General features: G+C 54.8%; 1 protein-coding gene across 18 annotated transcripts in view; it reads right to left on the bottom strand.

Annotated features, from left to right (window-relative positions):
* Positions 1 to 19,552, bottom strand: part of B3GAT1 (beta-1,3-glucuronyltransferase 1) — a 121,481-nt gene that overhangs the window by 19,496 nt on the left and 82,433 nt on the right. For 4 of the 18 annotated variants that reach the window (XM_013188570.3, XM_066981235.1, XM_013188563.3 and 1 more), the window contains exon 1: positions 16,588 to 17,046. The exons of 4 other annotated variants lie outside the window; for them this stretch is intronic. Coding sequence is in view for 1 of the 14 variants with exons in the window: in XM_066981232.1 (XP_066837333.1) it covers positions 507 to 594 (88 nt within the window). In the remaining 13 variants the exon portion in view is untranslated. Of the gene's footprint in view, positions 1 to 506; positions 616 to 15,246; positions 15,269 to 16,587; positions 17,047 to 19,552 lie in introns of those variants that run through there. 10 more of the 18 variants (XM_066981239.1, XM_066981241.1, XM_066981234.1 and 7 more) reach the window with 8 other exon arrangements.

Here is a 19,552-nt window from a genome sequence, read left to right as displayed (position 1 = left end):
CTTTTCCCCACTGAAATGCTCAGAACAAAACCTGGCTTTTCCCAGATTGTCTGGTTTAGGCTTCTGCCATCTCCACCTCCACCAGGAAAAGAAGGAGGGGGAACGAATTTAAACATGAATTAATTAAAAGACACACTCTGTTTTCCACTACAGAAAGCATTTTTTTTTTTCCAGGTTTGAAAATTAAAGCAAAATGCACAAATCACCAGCTCAAATGTAAGCAATTTGGGAGTTAAAATATTTCTAAAACAAGGGTGTTTGCACAGTTTGGAGAGCCTTTCCTTGCCAGAAACACATTTGCCACGCTGCAAGCCACACGGTGGCAGAGATTTCCCGTCCTCCGGCAGAGGGCAATGGTGTCAAGGCACGGCGATATTAAAAGGGCACTCATCTAATAGGAAAGCTTTAATAAATCCCGGAGCCATGTGTTAGCAACGCGTCGGATTATTAAACGCGGAAGGTTCTTTTTTTAAATCACGTTAATTGGCGTCAGCTCTGGCACTTACCGTAGGAAACGCCGATTTGATCTGTAATCTGGTTTACAGGCAGCTTTCCCTTCCTTCTCCCTCTGAGGCTGAGCAGCCCCAGTGCCATTCCTGCGTGGTTTTCCCACGTTGAGCAGAAGTGATTCGGAACGTGTTAAACTGAAGGACTGTTTTCACCGAGCCCGTATATGAACAGCAGTCACCGAAGGAAAAATATTGTCCAGACGTAAAAAAAAAAAAAAAAAAAAAACACAACAAAACCACACTCAACCCCCCCAAACAAACACACCAAACATTTACTTGCGTTACAAAAGCAGCCAGGAATATCAAACACTGCCAAATCCCTCAACAAAAGCTTTCAGAGGAAAACAAACACCGATGCTGCAGGATGCAGCGCGTGTTCTCACTGCTAGCTTCTCCCCCTGGGCAAAGCATCCCCTAAACCCAAACTCTGTGTTTTTTTCACCTTTAAATAGCAACTGGTCCTGATCCCTGGGGGAAAACGAGAGCCCTACAAGGCTCCCTCTGCCCTACAGGGGAGCAGGGGGGATTTGGGGCCACCGATCCCAGCCCGGCTCCGCTCCACGCTGCGGGCAGGGGACAGGCACAGAAGCCTCCTCTCCTGCCTGCGGTTTTGGTGTTTGGCAGAAAAGGCTTGTAAAGCACTGGCTAAAAAATAAAGGTAGTAATAAAAGCCTCTTGCTCGTTAATTACTCTGTAAGCCATAACTGCCTAAAAACCCCATAACTTTAATGGGGACTATTATAAGTATAGTAGCAAAACTGTGAAGCTAATTACTGTTTAGTTATTAAGCAGAACATCGCCAGAACTGAGTAATGAGCACGCAGAATTGCTCATTCTTCGAGGATTTAATCACGGGCGTGAAGTTCAGCCCCAGGTTTTCCCAGCTTGGCGGCCGGGACGGGGCTTGGCAGCCCAGCGCCGCCCGAGGGCTGCAGCACACCCCGGGGGAGGGCACCAGCTAGAGCTGCTCTGCACGGCACCGAGCTCCAGCTGCAAACCAAAAAGGGAGCGAAAATGAGTCGGAAACGTTTCAGATCACCTCTGCCACTCTGACGGTGAGAGGGGAACCGGATTCATCCATGGGAATCCAAGTGGTTACCTGTTACTCCAGCGGGTGTCAACCATTTTATGGTCCCTGTTCAACAAGATGCTTGCAAACTTCTTCAGAAAACCCCAAATCCACGCCCCAGACAGAGGTGCAGCAGCGTCACGGAGGGAAACCCACAGCAGAACAGCACGGGGGCTGCAGGAGGAGTCGGCAGGCCCCAAAGCAGGGCAGGCAGGGCGGCGTTATGGGGCGTTTTGTGCAGGGACGGGGAGCTCAGGCGGGGAGCGCCAGGACAGCATCGTAGGTCAGGGTGACTGAAGGAAAATAAGTTAAATTCGCCCAGGGAGGCCTGAGGAATAATAATCCCCGCTGCCACAGTCTTCAAATAGGACAAATTTTTTTCAACGTTAACTTGCTTTTATGGGGAAAAAAATATAAGAAAAAAGAGAGAAGAAAAGAAAAAAAAAGTGTGTTTTTCCTCTCCTGGGGTTATTTATTTATATTCTTCATCCAGAATTTGTTTTCTCCTTTAAAAAATTAAAGTAAGTCCTCTGGCTAAAAATACAGAAATAATATGTGCTTGCTTCCTTGCTTGCTTGCTTTCTTCCTTCCCTCCCTCCTTCCTTCCTTTCTCCCCTCCCTGCCTCCCTCTCTGCAAACCCAGAAAATTCAGATATACTGGCAAAGCCTGGAAAGGAAGCTGGGTTTCAGGAGGCTGTTTTTCCACTCGGTTCTTTTGGCCAGCTCCACCTGGGAACCCCAGGCCTGCCCACACACTCCCTGGCTGTGCACACAGGTGCCAGCGCTTGTGTTCCCCGAGCTGTTGGAGAAACCGGGGCCCGGAGACTGCAGAATTTCCCCAAACTTGCAACAGTCGAGACAAAATTTGACCTGCTCTCCCCTCCCAGTCCTGAGTCCCTGAACCCTGTTGCAACAAATGGGATCAAGAACGCACAAAAAAATAAAAAAAAGTCACAAAAAAAAAAAAACTCACAAAAAATAAAAAAAATAACCGAGCTTCTCAGATCAACTCTCAGAATTTAAAGCACGCATGAGCAAAGTGGATCAGGGGAGCTCAACACAAGCACAATTAGTTTCTGTAACTTATTGCCACAGGACACTAAGAAGAACAAGAACTTAACAGGATTCGCAAAAGGATTAGTTGTGTATGTGAATAAACTGCATATCCAGAATTAGAATGAGCCACCCACCAGTTTGGAAAACACATAAACCCTTGAGTCTCAGAGCTTAAGCCAAATTTTAACAAGCATCAGGAACTTTCTCGTCTCCCATTAATCCCCCCGTGCTGCTCTGCCTTTGCAGGTGCCGGCGGAGCTGGGGACGGGACAGGAGATGTGCCAGCACTGCTCACGTGCTGATGACACTGCCTCGTCCCAAGGTTTCGCTGCTTCCAACAGCAAAATGGATCTTCTGTTAAATCCTTAAAAGATTTAATGCATTGTCCTAAATGTGGTTGCTTTTCTGTGCAGGTTCTCGCAGCGCCGCATCCAAACGCTTTCCAGGATTTCTCACGGACCCTCAGCTACAGCTGCTGTGCTTCCTTCCCCTGTTGCTCCAAGGATGTATAGGGGACTGCCTCGAAACGGGCAGGTATCATTTTATTACGGTGCTTCTGAAGAGGATTGAACACGGGGCTTTGCAATCTTCTTGTGATAAGGACGGCACAATCAAAAAATGTGTCATGCACTTGGCACCAGAAAGCGGTAGGGCTGATGAGGATCCTTAGCGCCGGGGAGAGCCTCATCAGTCCTGGTGTGGCCACGCAGGAGCTCCTGTCTGTAGGAGAGGCGGCGCCAGGCTCGCTGCCCTCAGGATGCGCCGGTCCATCCGTCAGGATCGGCAGTGCTCGTTCCAGCCTCCCTCCCAAGCCAGGGAAGCCGTGGGTTGACTCAAGTCTTGGATGAGAAAGCTTTTACGGCGCCCAATGCCGCTTGATAAATGGATGCACTTCACACATGGTTTTTAAAAAGCATCCCTCTTTCTATCATGATGAAAAGCTGTTTGACTTGCAGCCCGCTTCCAAAATAGCAAGGCAACTGGGAGCTGTTATCTCGGGAGAAATGCTGACGGCACCCAAGAAAAGTTGTTCGGCTTTCCTAAGGTTGCTTGGGGGTGAACGCCGAGCAAACAACTCCAGCCATCAGCTCTCTTACGGCCTTCTCCAGGAAGTCTTCCTGAACTGGTGACACAGCAATACCTTGAAATATCCCCTCTGCTCAGCTCAGATCACATCGATATTGGCAGAGGCAGACGTATTTCCGGACTCCATTTCCACCTCCATGCATTACTCTGAATATTTTGTGCCCCGCTGGCTTCCATAGATTTTTAAAAGTGACATTAACAAAGGCTGACCCAATTTCAACACGACTGGTCTCAGTTCCACAGCTCCACAATAGGCTTTGCATATGCTTTGTCCAAAGGGTTTGAAGGCACACGCGTGGTGTGATCCCCCCTGTAACAGAGGTGTTACAGGACCTGCGGGGCTGAATCACTGAGCCAGATCTGGCCAGCCAGCACCAGGCTCCCCACGGGCTCACCTTGCTCCCTGTGCCCAAGGAAGAACAACAAGTTAAACATGCACGACACGGCCAGGCTATGGAGTAACTGGCACGGCTGTCAGAGCAAGGACTGCAACACTTGCTAACGGCGTAGTAAGGACAACCTCACCGGCACCCTGCTCCCATCTTTTGTTGCTAGTGGCTGGGAGAAGTCCCAGGCTTTCATACAGTGCTGAAATTTAGGGTGTGGGGCCCTGCCTGGGCACCTGAGAGCCCTGGGCTGGTGGGAGCTGCCTCCCATCAAACCGTGAAAGTTCACAAAGACGACCGTCAAACATGAAGAGCCATGCCCAGCAAGCCACAAGCCCTAATTTTTTTATCTCCTGGCTGTGCTATGTTCCCGGTTCCAGCCCTGGAGATGGCACTGCTCGCCTCCCGTGCACTGAAGCCACTTGGATCACTGGGGACACGAGGTGGGGGGACGCAGAGGGGTCCGGGCACTGACCTGACTCACCGACTGCACCTGCGAGCTGCCTTCCGAGCCGCCAGCGCTTCCTTTTAATTAGCGAGCGCTTCCCCCACCCTCCGAAAAAAAATAATCCTGCTCTATTGTAGCAGAGTTATTAATAACCTGATTCCAGTGCACAAAAAAAGGGGAAAAATGAAACCTTGCAGAGCTAGCGAGCAACCTGGCCCTCTCCTGCTGCAGCGAGCCACCGCTGTGCACCCTGAAACACGTTAACGGGGGGTTTCGTTTCCAAAAGCGTCGTTTTTCTTCTTTTTCAGTAGCAAACAAGGATCTTAAAGGTGTTTTTTTTTTTTTTTGAAGGCTGGGGAAAAAAGATATGCAAGCATCCAAATTCTTCCTTCCTTCTGAAAACACCAGCTGTCGGAAGTGCAAGTCCCCGAAGACAGCACTGAAGGAAGAAAACTGCTTTGCAGGAGAGGTGCTCGGGACAGGCAGTGAGAAGCGTCGTCCCCTGCCACATCGTCACCCTCACTGCTTCGGGGAGGCGGCGTGCTCCTGAATCCACGTGTGCTGTCTCCTCCACGCTCCCACCCCACGGAGCCCCCCGCAGCATGTGCTGCTCACGAGGCAGCCGCGGAAGCCTGGGATATTTGCTCTGTATTGCAGAGGCTCTGAGAGCAGCCATGCAGATAATTCAAGCCGAGGAGCGGCTGTGCTATAAATTCGCCTCTCGGTTCCTGCCTTACCGCCCGCTACCTTCTCCTTGCAGACGAGCCTGCAACAAAGGGCCCGGCTTTCCAGGCTGGCTGCTGCGCCCTGCTCCAGCAGCCTGCTCCAGAGCCCTTGGTAGCTGCTGCCTGAGCAACAAAGTCTGCCCCACACCGCAGAAATGTATTTATATCCTAGCAGCAGCGCTTTCGGAGGGACAGGGCCACTCGTTGCACTGCAGGAGCCCTTCCTGCAGCTTTTCCCTCCTGTGGCCTTGAGGGTCGGATCCAGCGAAGATGCAGCGAGGGGCTCAGGGCTCGCTCAGCCCCCGGGTTAGCAGTCAGAAATCAGGGGCAACCTGCAGAGAAAATCCCCTGCTGCCATCCCCATCAGGTGCCTTCTTTACACGGCACAGAGAGACCGCCAGCCCGTGACCTCTGCAGAAGTCACTAATGGGACCGAGGGATTAACATCGATTTGTTCAGGCTACAGTGGGGAAACAGAAAGGGGGGGCACCCGGCATGACAAAGCGAGTGCCCAACTGTAACACAGCAGCTTGCAACGCGATCAATCGCTGCTTGCAGCTCTGCAGTCCATTAGCACAGCCACAGAGCTACACAACCTTCTCCTTGGAAACAGGATGGTCATTTTAAAACCACCTCCCTTCGATTCCCGGTCACCACCGAGACGTGGCAGGGCCCCCGAACCCCACTGCGCCCGCCAGCAGCAAGCACCCGGGGCCTCCCGCGGCTCTGCCCTCGTCCCCTTCCTCCACGTGCTCGGGGGCCTGCAGGCTTTGCCGTGTCACGATAACGTGGCCCATCTGCTGTTTCAGAGGCATTTGGAAGGAAAGGATTTCTCTTCCTCTACCAGCAGAACCCACGTGCCCATGATCCAGTAACCCCCAGCCGCCCCAGCAGTGCCCAGGGAGGTGGATTTGGCTCTCGGTTTGACTCCCAGGCAAAGGCCGAACCCAGCAGTTTGTCCTGCTTCCAATCCAAGCCCGGTTCTGACTCCGGTTCCCCCCGTGGCTTAGTTATTTTGGCTCACCTGCACCTTGCTTGCTCTCGAAGGGAGATGAGAACAGCTCCCTGCTTCTGGGCAGGAATTACAGGGCTCGAGTGGCTCAGCGGCCAAACACGGCCGTGGCACAAAGCCGCTGCCTGAGGTGCTGGCACAGCACGCCTCTCACCAACCTGACGGCCTGCTGAGCGTGCCTGGGGAAGGTCGCTCCTCTTCATTTTAGGCTCACTCAAGGGCCAAACCCATACGAGTGACAAACGAAGAAGCCAAGCGAGAGCTGGAGGCAGAATTAAGCCAAGAGGTTCTCAGCCCAAGTCAAAGCAGCGGTGCCCGAGCAGCCCCCAGGGAAGAGAGACCCTGAGGGGTGTCTGCCTGCTGCCCAGCTCCCCGGCGCCAGATCCGAGAGCATCCTCACCACCTGTAAATGCTTGACCTGCTCAGCCAGGCACCAACCCGCCCCCAGATCAGTTGGGACACAGGGAAATACTCCCCGTGAGTGTCTGGGGAGCTCTGGTGTGCAGGAGGCTAGCAGCAGGCACGTGCCACCCGGCACAGAGGGACGCAGCCAGGGGTGGACAGACAGACACCCGCGGGGCTGTCCTTGCAAGGTGAGCCACGGGACAAGCCCTGGGGGGAGCTCCGAGCAACTGGAGGGTTTTGTAATGGCTGCACTAAGATTATTGTAATCACGCTGTAATTACGGTGCAGCTCAAATCAACCAGGCAAATTGCATCGTTGTTATTACGGCTGTCACCTGCCTCGCATGACAGGGACGGAGGGGTAGGCCACCCCCCGCCCAAGGACAGAGCAGAGTTTGGAGAGCGTCAACAGGGTGTCACAGTCCCCCCGCTGCGCTCCCTTCGGGCTGCCCAACCCAAGCCACGGCAGCCTGGTGCCTTCTTCAAGCGACCCAGACCACACCTGCACTTTCCTACGCTGGACCTCAGTGCAAAACACTTAATTCTCACGTTGATCTTACTTTTTACAAAATTAAACAAATATCTTTAGCACAAGAGCAGTCCTCGTCATTTGATTGGAACCGTCAGTCTTGCAAATGTCACTGCTACAGATGACTAATCTTTAAAAATAAGACAAACTTACTAAACTCCTTGACTCAGTTGAAAATGAGCCAGAGGGTAACGGCGGTAGACACAGAGAGGGAGAAACCGGCGCTGCCTGCCTGCAGGAGGGCTCCGTGGTGCTCGTGGCCCTGAATTCTTTCTGCAGCTCGAGGGACTGGGGCTCCTGGTGAAAGCAGAATCCAGGCTATGAAATAGGGTGCGTGGCACGTTCATGGGGACATCTCGGCACAGTGACTCCTCCAGGTCACCGTCACGTTGTGCACAGAGAAGAATTTCCTCCCTCGGTCGCTCTGTATGGGTTTTCTCAGCGCGGAGCGGAGACCTCATTTCATCCCATCTCCTCCACAGGTTCCCTTTCGAACAGGTCTCCCCAGACCGCCTCGCTTCCCATCTTCCCACCTCCAGTCAATGCCATGCCGCTTCGGGGAGCATCCGAAGATTTAAAAAACGGCTACAAGTGCTCCTGAGCTGCAGGGGAGTGCCTGTGCTGATCCCAACATCGGCCTACTCCCCACACAACCCCTTTCCCCCCCAGATCAAGGGCTCAGGCCCAGCTTGCTGCCCCGCTCCCCACCGCCCTGTACCAAGAATGACTCAGGCTGTCGCACAAGTTATTAACTTCAGCAGCCAGAGTCTCTTCCCATTAGGGCGCTGTGGTACGAGATGCCTGGGTGAGACAAAAGGGACTGCCAGGCAGAGCACAGAGCGCACGAGCCAGAGATGAGAAATAATGTTGGCAGCATTATTAAAAGATAAATTGGAGGAAGAAAGGAGGTGTATGCGTGGGGTGAGAGCTTCAGAGGATTGTAACAAATCCTTTGCCACCAGGAGCTTCACAGCTGTCAAGTTTCTGAAAGCCAAGGGACGGGGCAGCAGCTGGGAGACAGTTCGGGTCCCCTGCTCAGCCCGTCCAACGCACGTCCCGCCAGCACAAAGCCCCGGGGGCACTCAGCACCAGCAGGTTTATGGCGTGCAATCCTTTCCTGACCACAGCACCTCTTCACACGGTGAGGGTGACAATAATCCCAGTGTCCTCACAACCCCGGGGCCAGTTACTTCTCCATATCAAACTGGCAGCTCCCCCTCCTGCAGCCCTTTGGGCTTTATTTATGGACAGGCACCTTTTACTGCTGGTTTTGCTTCTTCCTGAGGCTGGTCTGCCAGGCTGAAGGCAGAGAGAGCATCGCCACCCCCAGGATGCAGACAGCTCCACCTGGGTGCCAAGGATTCATCCCGGAGCACTTTTGTTCGCAGTTCCTCCTGCCAGGCCCCTTCCCGGTCCTCCTGGCCGAGCACTGGCTGCTTGCACCCGGAGAAATCCAGAGCCGAAGGAACTCAGAGCTCCCAGGAACCAAGGGAGGCACGACTTTAGACCCAGACACCCGAGAATGAGTTGAACTCTGGTCAAATTGCTTCCCAAACTTCTCAACAGTCTCCTGAATCTCAGTGCTCAGCCCCAAGAGAAGCCCAGCAGCATCCCTCCCCCTGCCCCGCCACCCTACAGCGCGCTCTCCACGGCAGGTAGGCTGGTCATGCCCACCCTCGCCACTCAGACCCCACTGCAGCTTTTCCGTGCTCCAAATTTTAGCACTTGCAGCTCTTTTCTGGCAAAACCCATGCCAGAAAGGATGCTCATCTACCTGAAGAACAGCAATACGTGTCTCCAAACCTCAGCAGAAGGCATTGCAGGAGCTGCACGCTCGCTGGAAACGAATTTGTTTCCTTGTGGAAATGCCTTGTGGATGTGGTACAGGAGAAGTCTCCCCACAGCTGTGGGGAGCACACAGGCATGCGGTGCCATAAAGCGGCGGGCAGCCTCTCCAGGATGGCAGGCCTGTGCCAGATTAGCCTTCTCTCTCCCAAATTAGAAGCAAAACGTGCCACTAGAAAGTCAGGTGGAAGCTGCCTCTCAGGGAAGTAAGAGGCTGCCTCTCAGCGCCGCTGCGTGAAGCAGCATCTCAAAGCATCCTGCTGATCTGAGCGCGGCGACTGCCTCCCAAAAAAACCCCAAAGCTCCCGGGGTCCTGCCTTGCTGTGCGCTGCCCCAGACGTGCCTGCTTGCCCTGGCAGACACATATCCCGGGTTGCTGACCCCACCATAAACTAGGATTTCATCCCAGCACCGTTCCCCTCCCCTTCACAAGCCCCTCAGGAAGGCAGCTGAATTAAAAACTGCGCTGTGTTTATGTATTTATTACACACTACAACTATTTACCTGCCTCAGCCCCAGCACCTGGGCCAGGCAGTGGTTTATACGGACCACGAGACACTAAATAACACAGCAGGCACCCTCTGTGCCTGAGTCACGCAGGTTTTACCGTCCCCACCTCACCCCTGCACAGCCCTGGGGGGTCCCAGCTTGCAGCAAGCCCCAGCTCAGCACAGGACTGACCGTACCCCCTAAATCTTCGCTCCCTCCTTCGGGGACCCAGCCCACCCCTGTGTCTGCCTCTCAGCCACCAGCGTGTGCATCGATTATTCAGGAGAAATATCAGCTTATTCATCAGCCAAAACAGGCCCCAGGTACCACACCCAGTCTCTAGCGAAATTCCTCCTGCAAAGCTGCTCTTCCCTCAGCGTGGACACAACCAGGGAGGAGCGCGGTGCTGCTCTCCTGCCTGCATCCCTCTGCAGGGTTTTACAGCTTTGTTGCGGTGAGGGACAGGAGTTAACAACCCTGTCAGGCCGCTCCCTCATCATCTGGTTAATGTACCTCGTTAATGGCCACGGCGCAGCAGCGCTCACCTCCTGTACACTCCACAAACTCCAACCTTTCCCTTGGGCTTGCAGACACCGTGCCTGCGGGGCTGGAGGGATTGCAGAGCACGAGCCACAAGCGCTGCGGGGCCACCGGTGTCTCAGCACAGCTCCAGATTTACTCCCCATGCCACAGGCTACCCGATTCAGACGGAATGATCATAGATCACCTAGCCCGGTCCCACGTGGCCGGAGCAATGCTGCTCCCCAGCACTTGCTGGTTTTTGCTCTCTCATTTCTGTGCACTGGACTCCCCCAAGGACTTGCCTCTGGCAAGTACAGTCCTGGCCCCCACAGGGCCACCTGTGTTAGAAGAAATGCGTCGGTACACATTCCTTCCCTAGCTTCAGAAGCTGTAGAACAGATGGGCAAACAAAGCAAGAAAACCACGGAGTTCAGCCAGAACGCCTCAGCACCGAGCGGTATTTATAGAGCAGCCCAGGGGGAGGCAGCCCAGCACCCACGGCACCGTCACTTTGTGTTTCTCCGCAAGAGGCCACGCTGCTCTGCTCCAGGGCAGCATCACGCGTGCAGCTTGCTCAGCACCCTCTCTCCCACACGCATCTGCAGCCGGACCCACTTATTCACAGCACCACACAAAAGCACCGCAGCCTTTGCTTTGTAGCACTGGGGCGAGGCAGGCGCATGGGCTATTCAAAACGACAACTTCTCAGAAGTGCGATCCTTCTCCTACCGATGGCGATAGGAGTTAGGCTTTTTATTTACCGAGAGCTGGAGTGGGCCCCGAATCATGCTGGCATTATGTTATCATAATGCTGGAAGTATTATAAATGCTTAGCGTGCCAGACAAATCCTGGAGCAGGCTTCCAAATCCCCTCAAAATCCCCACTTGCCTCTCTACATTCATCCATTCGTGAAATCCAGAGCACAGCCTCAGCATCCATCCGTTTGCTTTCGGTCTCCTTCCAGCTGACTGGAAGGCGAGGGGGAACGGGCAGAGTCAAGGTATTTCTTCTGGATTAGCCTTCTTTTTTTTCTCTGGTGCCAAATCCGAGGAAGAGATCGTGCCAGGGCGTTTAAGAACGGCAGCCAGCAGAGCACCCGAGACGACTCACGTGCCCCCGTCTCCTGCCACAAAGTGAAGCGCGTCTCATTCTCCGTGAGTGCTGCCCCCGTACCCACAGCGAGCTGCAGCACTGGAGGACCCGGGATCCTGTCCCACCGCCACGATGCGGACGAGGCTGGAGGAGAGCAGTGAGAGCTCAGAGCTGGCTGGGAGGAGATCTTTGTGTTGCAATCGTGGACGTCGAGCTCCAGATGAAGGTCAGATGAGGGCTGCGCTGGCCCTGCAGTGCCCAAGTGCAGGGCCATGGTGGGACACATCCATCCCTGCCTTCTGCTGTGCTGTACATGTAGATCCCCACAGCTGGGCTAGCTGCCTAGATTCCTTTTGCAATCAATGGGGAGAATTACTTTGGCTTATTTTAGGTGCAGGCCTCCAGAGGAGATGAGCTGCACCCTGGAAATGCCGACTTCTCTTCACTACCCAGCTGAACCTACACAAGCAGACATCTGCATCTTCAGTGCCCTTAAGCAAAGGGGGGGATTCCCACCTTTCTAGCGGGGAGGTAGGCTTTGTTCTCTGCGGCACAGCTTTCAGTTCCCTATCCACTGGGCTTTGACGGGGTTCCCAGATGGCTGACAGTGCAGAAGAGCAAATTTTTCTGACAACCCAGCCCACCAGTCTAGACTGCACGAGGCAGGAATGGAAGGAGAGAGGCTGAACTCTCCTCTCCACGCTGCACGAGCTGTGAAGCAGCTGTTGGTGTTTCAGGGAGGATAACCAGACTCCAGCAGACACCGTGGAAGGAACTCGGGGATCAACTGAGATCTGTGTGCAGTGGGCTCTGCAGTGCGTGCACGTCTTTGCACCAGCCCAGAGCTGAATGGGGAGAATTCGCCATCATGATGCGAAGCTGTAAATCCCCTCCCCAGAGGTCTCAGAGCTGGGGGCTTTCAGGCATTTCTGTTGCTTGTCCCACTCTAATTGGCAGAATTTCTTCCCTGGACTGCCCTATCTCTGCCAGCAGAGTCACTGCGTGACCACAGGGCAGCCACCTTTCCCGTGTCAGCATTCAGCCACCCTTCAGACATTTCCTCTGCCCGTCCCGTACTTACACGCTACGCTTCGGTGCGGACTGGATACAGGCAGCACAGGGACCCTGGAGCACCAAGACACGTCTCGGGAGCTAACAATAAATAGCACTCTGGGGCAGTGTGCCGCTGGAGCCGGGCCAGCAGTGACCAAAGCATTAACACGCTGGTGCTGCATCGCCGGCTCGCAGCAGCACGAGCAGCACAGGAAGCCTTGCACAGGAACGAAGCTCTTGTCCCATCTTGAGGAAAATAGCTCTGATCCAGGCAGGAAGGAGATCTTGAGCGTTTCCTATTTATTCTGCTGTCGCTGCCAAGAATATCACGCTGTGTTCCCCATGGATCATCTGGGTGGCGGAGCTGGAGGGATTTCTGAGGTAGCGCTGCAGCTGGCGGATCGCTTCAAGGCTGTGTGGCACCGGGCAGGACAGGGCATTTCTCTGACAAACCCGCAGCGTGTGTGCCTCTGCCCGCAGCTGTACGAGGGGAAGAACATACACATCTGCACAAAGGCCAGGATGGAAAATACAGGTGTGCAAAGCTGCACGTGTGGGTGGGCTCCAGGCCCCGTACAGGTACCCGTAAGGTATCACTCATGAGTTATTTTATGAGCCTGTGAACAACACGCCTTGGCAAGAGCCACCTGTACAACTACAGTGTCTGCAGCCAGACAGGGTGAAGTACAGGGTGGGGACCAACATGCCCCCATTTGTGGGACAAAGCCACTAGCGCTGCAGTTAGGGGCAGCTCGCAGTGAATTCCTCAGGCTCCCAGCGCCCCAGGTCCCCGGAGGTGTGGAGTTCCCATCAGAAAATGGAGGAGGATATAGTCAACCGTGAGTAGTACGCGGTGTTACTTGGAGCACTTGGGGGGTCCACGTGTCTAGATCAAGACATTAAGATTAATTACGGGGCGCACCCTGTGATCTCCCCTCAGTGAAGCCCTTATTAGCTGAACCCAGCCCTGATGTCAACTCGTCACTCCAAACACAAACAGTTGGGGCTGACAGGAGAAAAAGGGAGACGCTATCCAATGACGCTGCTTCCAGAATATGCTTTGCCTCAGGGAGGAATGAAGCCACAGCAAATTCACCCCCAGCCATGTACCCAAAGAAAAACTACAGTTGGAGTCTGCCTAACTTGTCGAAGCTGCTGCACGGCACTTTGCAATGGAGAGCTGTAAAAAAAGTGCAGGGCCAGAAAGCCCCACAGAGGGCAACAGCCCTGGAGAAAGATGCTGGCCAAGGTCTGCTCCATGCCCACAAGTCAGAGACCTTGCCGGTAAGCCCATACGAAAAGCAGCCTTGGAACCAAAGCAGCCCCTTGCACTGCTCACCCCTGCAAGACAAAGTGCACAGTGATACAAAAAAGGCCAGGATTCTCCCTACAGGTTCCGATCTGCCTGCTGGATTTTGTTTGAAGAGGAAAAAAATTCCCTTTGCACAACTTTATCGAGCTGACAGAAGTGAAGCAAGGGCAGGAGAGAGCAAAGGCACTGCAAAAGGCAAGTCTCCAAGAAACACTAAAAAAAGAACCGCAACATTTGCCCTGATGTCCCTTAAAAGACAGTTCCTTTCATTTCCCAAGGCTTCTGCTGTTTCAACATGAGGGTGCTGGGAAAGATTAAAAGGGCAGGCGCACGGCTTTCCTTTCAGAAAGCATTATTTTGACATTGAGCAGCCAGCTTTGCACAAGGGCAGTGTGTGCTCACACTTCGTCACTGAAGGTTTCTTGGCCAGCTAAGGGCAGATAACCGCGTTACAGCAGAGATTTGCTACAAGGAAGCACTTGGTGTGCGTGCTCATCTGCAAGGCCCTGCACAACGGAGGCGCTCACGGCTCTTCTTGCCTCTGAGGGCACACGGCCGCAAAGCCCGAAAGGCACGAAGCAAAGCTGCTGGTCAAGGGAGGAAAGGGAATAAATCCAGGCGGCTCTGCAGCTGGCCAGGGCTCTGCCGTCCGGCCTTGATGGGGACAAAGCCACTGGAGAGCAGGACGGCAGAGCCCAGAGGCACTGCGTCAGGCCTGGGACGCGCAGGACAGCATTGAGCCCCCGCTCTGAGCCACCTCCATGGGTCGGGAAACGTTTGGGATGCCAAGGAACACGTGCCAGAGTTCTCCCCCTCTTCTCTGTGCCACCACGTGTGGGCGGCAGGAGACCTTTTCTTGGATGTCCTCTCGCTCTGCTGTCTTAGAGAAGTGACACCGGATTTGCTTCCCATCTTCTGCGCCCTCGTGAGGGGAGCCCAGCTCCGAGGAGCCAGCTCTCGTTAGGGCCCTTACTGCGTTGCTAACGACTCCGAGTTCAGAGGGCTTCTTTGCCAGAGGAGCTGCCAGTTTCACTAGGAACGCCTTTGGGGGGAGGCAGGGAGGGATTTATAACTCAGCCGCATGAAACGGGAAAGTACTCCCAGCCAACGGCACTGAGCTCGTTTCTTTCCTCTCTTTCATACACCCAGGCATATTCAAGCAGGAAGATACAATTCTTGCCACCTTCCCCCATAAAGAGCATCCGCTGTCCTGCTGGCTTTGGCCATTTCCAAGGCCCACATATCACAGAAATAACCCTTCTGGGAGAAACAGCCTTCTTTTTCCCCATCTGATCGCCCAGTCCCTTCCCCAGCACATCTTCCTTCTCCCTCAGTGCTTGGAAGTTGACACAGAGAAGAGGCTACACACAGAAAGAAGTTACTGCACCTTTTTTTTCCTAGCGCCTCCATTTTCTCACACCTTTTCCATCCCGCCTGCAGGTTACCCAAGCAATCCCAACCACTGCAATCTTCGAGCCAACCCTCGGTCCATCCATTGCCATCGGAGATGTGTGTGCAGAGCAAGACTAACCCCACAAACGAGATCCACTGCAGTGACTTAAGACAATTTCCTCACACGAGCAAGGATTACTCACAAAACAAAGGACGGCTGAGGCTCCGCCGTACGTTTACAGAGCCCTTTTTCTGTATTTAGGTGCATGCACACACAGGCCACCTCCCTCACTGACACGAGTTGGTGGCACCTCACCGTAACATCTGACAGGTCCACACAGAGCTGTGCGATGGATGTCTCCTTGGGTCCGTAACAAACGCTGGGCCCTGAGCTCCTCAGATGTTTATATGAGCTCCTAAGTCGATTGACGGCACATCAGAGCTCGTGACTTTCTGCCCTGTGTGCACATAGGCACTCCTGTGACACGTCACTGGTGAAGCATCCAAGGCTAACGCCGCCGAGCCCCGTGCCAAGCTGAAGACCCATCAAGAAGTCCTCAAAGGCAAGGGAGGGAGCGGGTACCCGAGGGGCAGCACACGGCAAAGGGACATCGCGGCAGCGAGACCCTGCCAGGGATAGCGAGGGGCTCCAACCAAGGCTTGGACTCGCTTGGATTGAGTGGAAATGGGCTCCACAGCTGGAAACAGCAGGACCTCCTCTGCACGTTCCCAAACAACATCGGGGCTGAGGCACCTCCCAGGACTATCTGAAGTTATGCCTTCTGGTCTGACTGAGAGAAACCAGGGCTTTCGGGGTCACAGCCCCAGGGACTGTGTCAGAGAGAGGCCCAGCAGGGAAAAGGAAAGCAGCATTTGTGGCCGGCTTCATCGATCACTATGGACTTTCTCCCCTCTAATCACTATTTTTCATCCCCATCCACTCCCACAGCACAGCGTGACACCGAGATCGCTCTTCAGCTGGCAAAGCATCGCTCAGCCATCTCCTCTTCCTCCAGAAGACAGCACTCGCAAAGCTTTTCCCTTTAAGCAGCCTCAAAGTTGGCTCTCGCCACTGCTGGCACGAATGAAAGGGATTTCAGTTCCCCCTCCTCCTAAGCCCCTTCTCTTTCTGTTGCAAAGAAAAGGCAGAGGAAGACCAAGGGAAGAGAAAAGCAACTCTCCCGGTCGCATCTCACCTCCCTCCCGTCATTCAGCACGGACACACGGGGGGCTGGGAGGGCACAGGACCACCACAGCCCCCACGTAGCTTTCCGGGGAGCCACACGAAGCCCACGAGGGGAGCCCCAGAGCAGGTGCAGGTCTGGGAGGGCACGGCTGGGAGCACAGAGCTCCTGGAGGCGAGGCATGGGCGTATTTCCCCACAACCCAGCCAGCCTTCCCCAGGCAAAGAGGCTCGGCGACCTACGGCACCCAGCCTGAGAAAGGGGGCAAAGTGATCTCCAGCACCGCAGCCCCCCAGAGCCATTCCGCAGCCTTCAAACACACCAGGAGGGGTAGGAAAATTGCTTTGAGTCGTTCCTGCTTTCCCCCACTCCCTGCCCGCCGCAGGCACACACACACACACCCAGCCCTGTGCATAAAGGATCTCTGTCCTGCTCTGCTCAGCCATGCAATGTCTGCAAGAGGCGAGAGTTACCTTATTCCCACAGCCTGAACCGCCTTCTCTCTCCATCGTGGCCGGGAAGCTGCTCCCATTCATGCTTTAATCCCTGGGAACAGAGGCACGATTCAAAGCAGCTGTTCGCCCACTGGAGTGGGCTCCCCCCAGCAACCTCCTCCTCCTTCTCTCCTCCCTTTTTCCTCGTTTGTTGGGTCCGGATTTTTTTTTTTGTTGTTGTTTTTATGTATTCTTTCTTAATCCAGGCGGCGACCAAGACACTCCTTCATCGCATCTCTGCCTCCCCGTTTCACTCTCAGAGAAATAGCAGGGCAGAGCTCCTTCCTCCTCCGCTGCCTCCGCGGACCTCCAGTTCCCAGGTCTGCCTTTCTGCAGCGTGGCGTTAGGGGAAAGAAAGAGAGTGAAAGAGGGAGGGAGGGCGAGCGGGAGGGAGGGAGGGAGCGTGCAAACAGGGAGGAGGAGGAGGAGGAGGAGGCCAACGGGGTGCGGGAGGAAGGAGCCAGAGCGTGGCTGGCTGCTTTGTATCCAGAGCAGTGCCGCCAGCCCCTTCCCTCCCCCCCAGCAGCGGAGGACCTGCGCTGCTAATGGTCTGTACCAATTTATTCCACTTAGGCAGGGGCACTTCTCCCTGCGACAGGAGGAAAAGCCAGGGAAGGCTCTGAGATGGCCCCTTAAGGAATTGGTTCCTGCTCTCCTCACTCCGCGGCATCACCCACTGGGTTTGCAGCCACGGGCGAGGGGAGATGCTCGCCCGGCTCAGCAGGAGAAAGCCAAGTGTGAGGCTCGGCAGGGCTGGGTGGGAGGGCTGGGTCTCGCTGGGGAGGAGGCCCAGCACCTCTCCGAGGGAAAGTGGTGACCTTAGGCACGGTGCGAGGCCAGGTTCAGCTCCAGCCCCTCGGGAAGGCAGGCTGAGCCCTGCTCCCCTTCATGCAGCACCCTCCACGCCTTGTAGAACATCTCCAGATGACTCCACCTGGGCTCTGCAACCGGTGGGCAATGCTCGTTAGATCTCACGTAGCTCCCCTTCTAATTAGCACCACGGCTTTCCATGGCCACCCTCAGCCATCCCTACGTGAGCAGCGCGGCAGCTCCACACCCACCTCGGCACTGACCACGGGCCCCAGCACTGGGCAAGAGCAGCAGGAACGTGCTCTGCCAGCGGGAAGGGGGCTCTGGGCTTCATTGGGGCTGCCCCTAACCTGGGGACAAATGCCCCGAGCCCAGTGGGAAGACAGGACACTTCCGTGACCTCTACCAAAGCAGCGGGACCTTAGGGATACTCCCTTCCTCCACAGGGCTCACTTGGGGGAGGCAGGGCTCGAAGGGGTTGGGGAGCAGAGCAAAGATCTTATCTCTTGCTGCTGCCCTTTAATAGTTAACCCGGGGAGGGCTGACTCATGCTCAGCAGCAGATTTCTCCGAGATGGCTGAACACCACAGTGCATATGTCTCCGAATGCCACGCTCGCAGCTAGACAGTTTATCCCGAGCCAAAAATCAGCCCCAAGGCCGGGGGTAAGTTACCTTTCACCTGTCCTGCCACCGCCGCCTTCTCACCTGCTGCCAGCCGGGTCACCCTTCTCTCTCCGCACCACGAATTCCCGGCTACGCGTCCCAGAGTGGACAAGCACGGACCCACAGCTGCAGCTACTCCTTGCTACTCCCTCTGCCAGATCTGGTAAGGTTACAGTGCCATGGTAACATGGAGGTACAGAGAGATTTACTTACGCTTTACCAAAAAAAGAACAACAAAGGAAAAAAAAAACCTTGCAGTTCCTGCAAAAAGCGTCGCGGCTCCGAGAGCTGAGTTCCACGTTGCGGAGCAAGCTGGGTGATTTTCACCGGCAGCTCCCACCGTTTTCACCAGGCTTTTCGGTTTGCATCCAGAGCGCTCAGACCCCAGCTTGGGCACGCCAAGGGGGGCCAGGGAGCAGAGATGTTTGCCGTGGAGTTTCAAAGTCAAATCATCGGCCGCAAACTAACGAGCATCAAGACACACCGACAAACCCTGACTGCATCGCAGGACCACCAGAGCCAAACTCCTTCCCCCCGAAGTGAGGCAAGCTGGAGGGCTCCGTGCGTGGCCCCAGGCCTCTGCCTCGGGTGGACGTGAGCTTTGCTGAGACCGGCAAGGCTTGCGCCAGAAAACCAGGGAGATGCCGGCTCCAGGTCGGTGCTGTCCGTGGAGGAAGATGCTTAAAAGGCAGCTGCCTTCCCTCTCCCCTCGCGCTGGGGATGAATGAGGAACAACTCCGGGATTGCCAATCCCAAATCCTTCACCACACTGGGCTCTCTCTAAACAGACCGCGCAGAGGACCGCAGCCGGGCTGGCTTCTGCTCTGCCACTTCCCCGGCAATACGAGCCAGCTCGTGCAGTCTAAGGGAGCACGGCCTCCTTCTGTCCTTGGGCTCGTTTTCTGCAAGGTGCCTAGGGAGAGATCAGCTCCAAAGACTATTTGCCTGGGATTTTTGTGCCAATTCAGCTAGTACTAAGGGTTTCACCGAGCTCTGTGTCTATTAAAAATGCATAATGTCCACTTATATCAAAAGGGTGGATTCAGACCCAGCGTTTTCCAGCAGCTCCCGGGCTACCTGCTGCTACGGCATGCAGGAGATGGATGGGGGGAGCTGTCCCTTGAGGCCTGCGTCAGGAGACAAGAAAGGGCATCGCCACTGACTACTTCAGAGCGGGGTAAACAAGGGAGAGAGAGATAAAAGCGCTCCTGTCACAAAACATAAACACATAAAAACTCGGGGAGGAGGGAATGAGATGTGTTACACCTGAGACTTATAAAAATTACGGGTGAGCAGTAACATTTCAGGTTCAGCCCTGCACCAGCGTCTCCAAAGACTCACAAAGGTGAAAGGCACTGGGAAAAGTGTCGCAGAAGCTCAGGAGGGACACAGACACATACAGAGAGACCCCCCCTGGCCCCCAGGCTACAAATTACAGCCTGGGGCACTCAGAGCTCCTTTTTGTGATCG

Source organism: Anser cygnoides, chromosome 21, assembly GCF_040182565.1.
Source record: "Anser cygnoides isolate HZ-2024a breed goose chromosome 21, Taihu_goose_T2T_genome, whole genome shotgun sequence".
Lineage (NCBI taxonomy): Eukaryota > Metazoa > Chordata > Aves > Anseriformes > Anatidae > Anser > Anser cygnoides.
The sequence above is the reverse complement of the archived record's forward strand: the minus strand, read 5'-3'. Positions and strand labels throughout refer to the sequence as shown.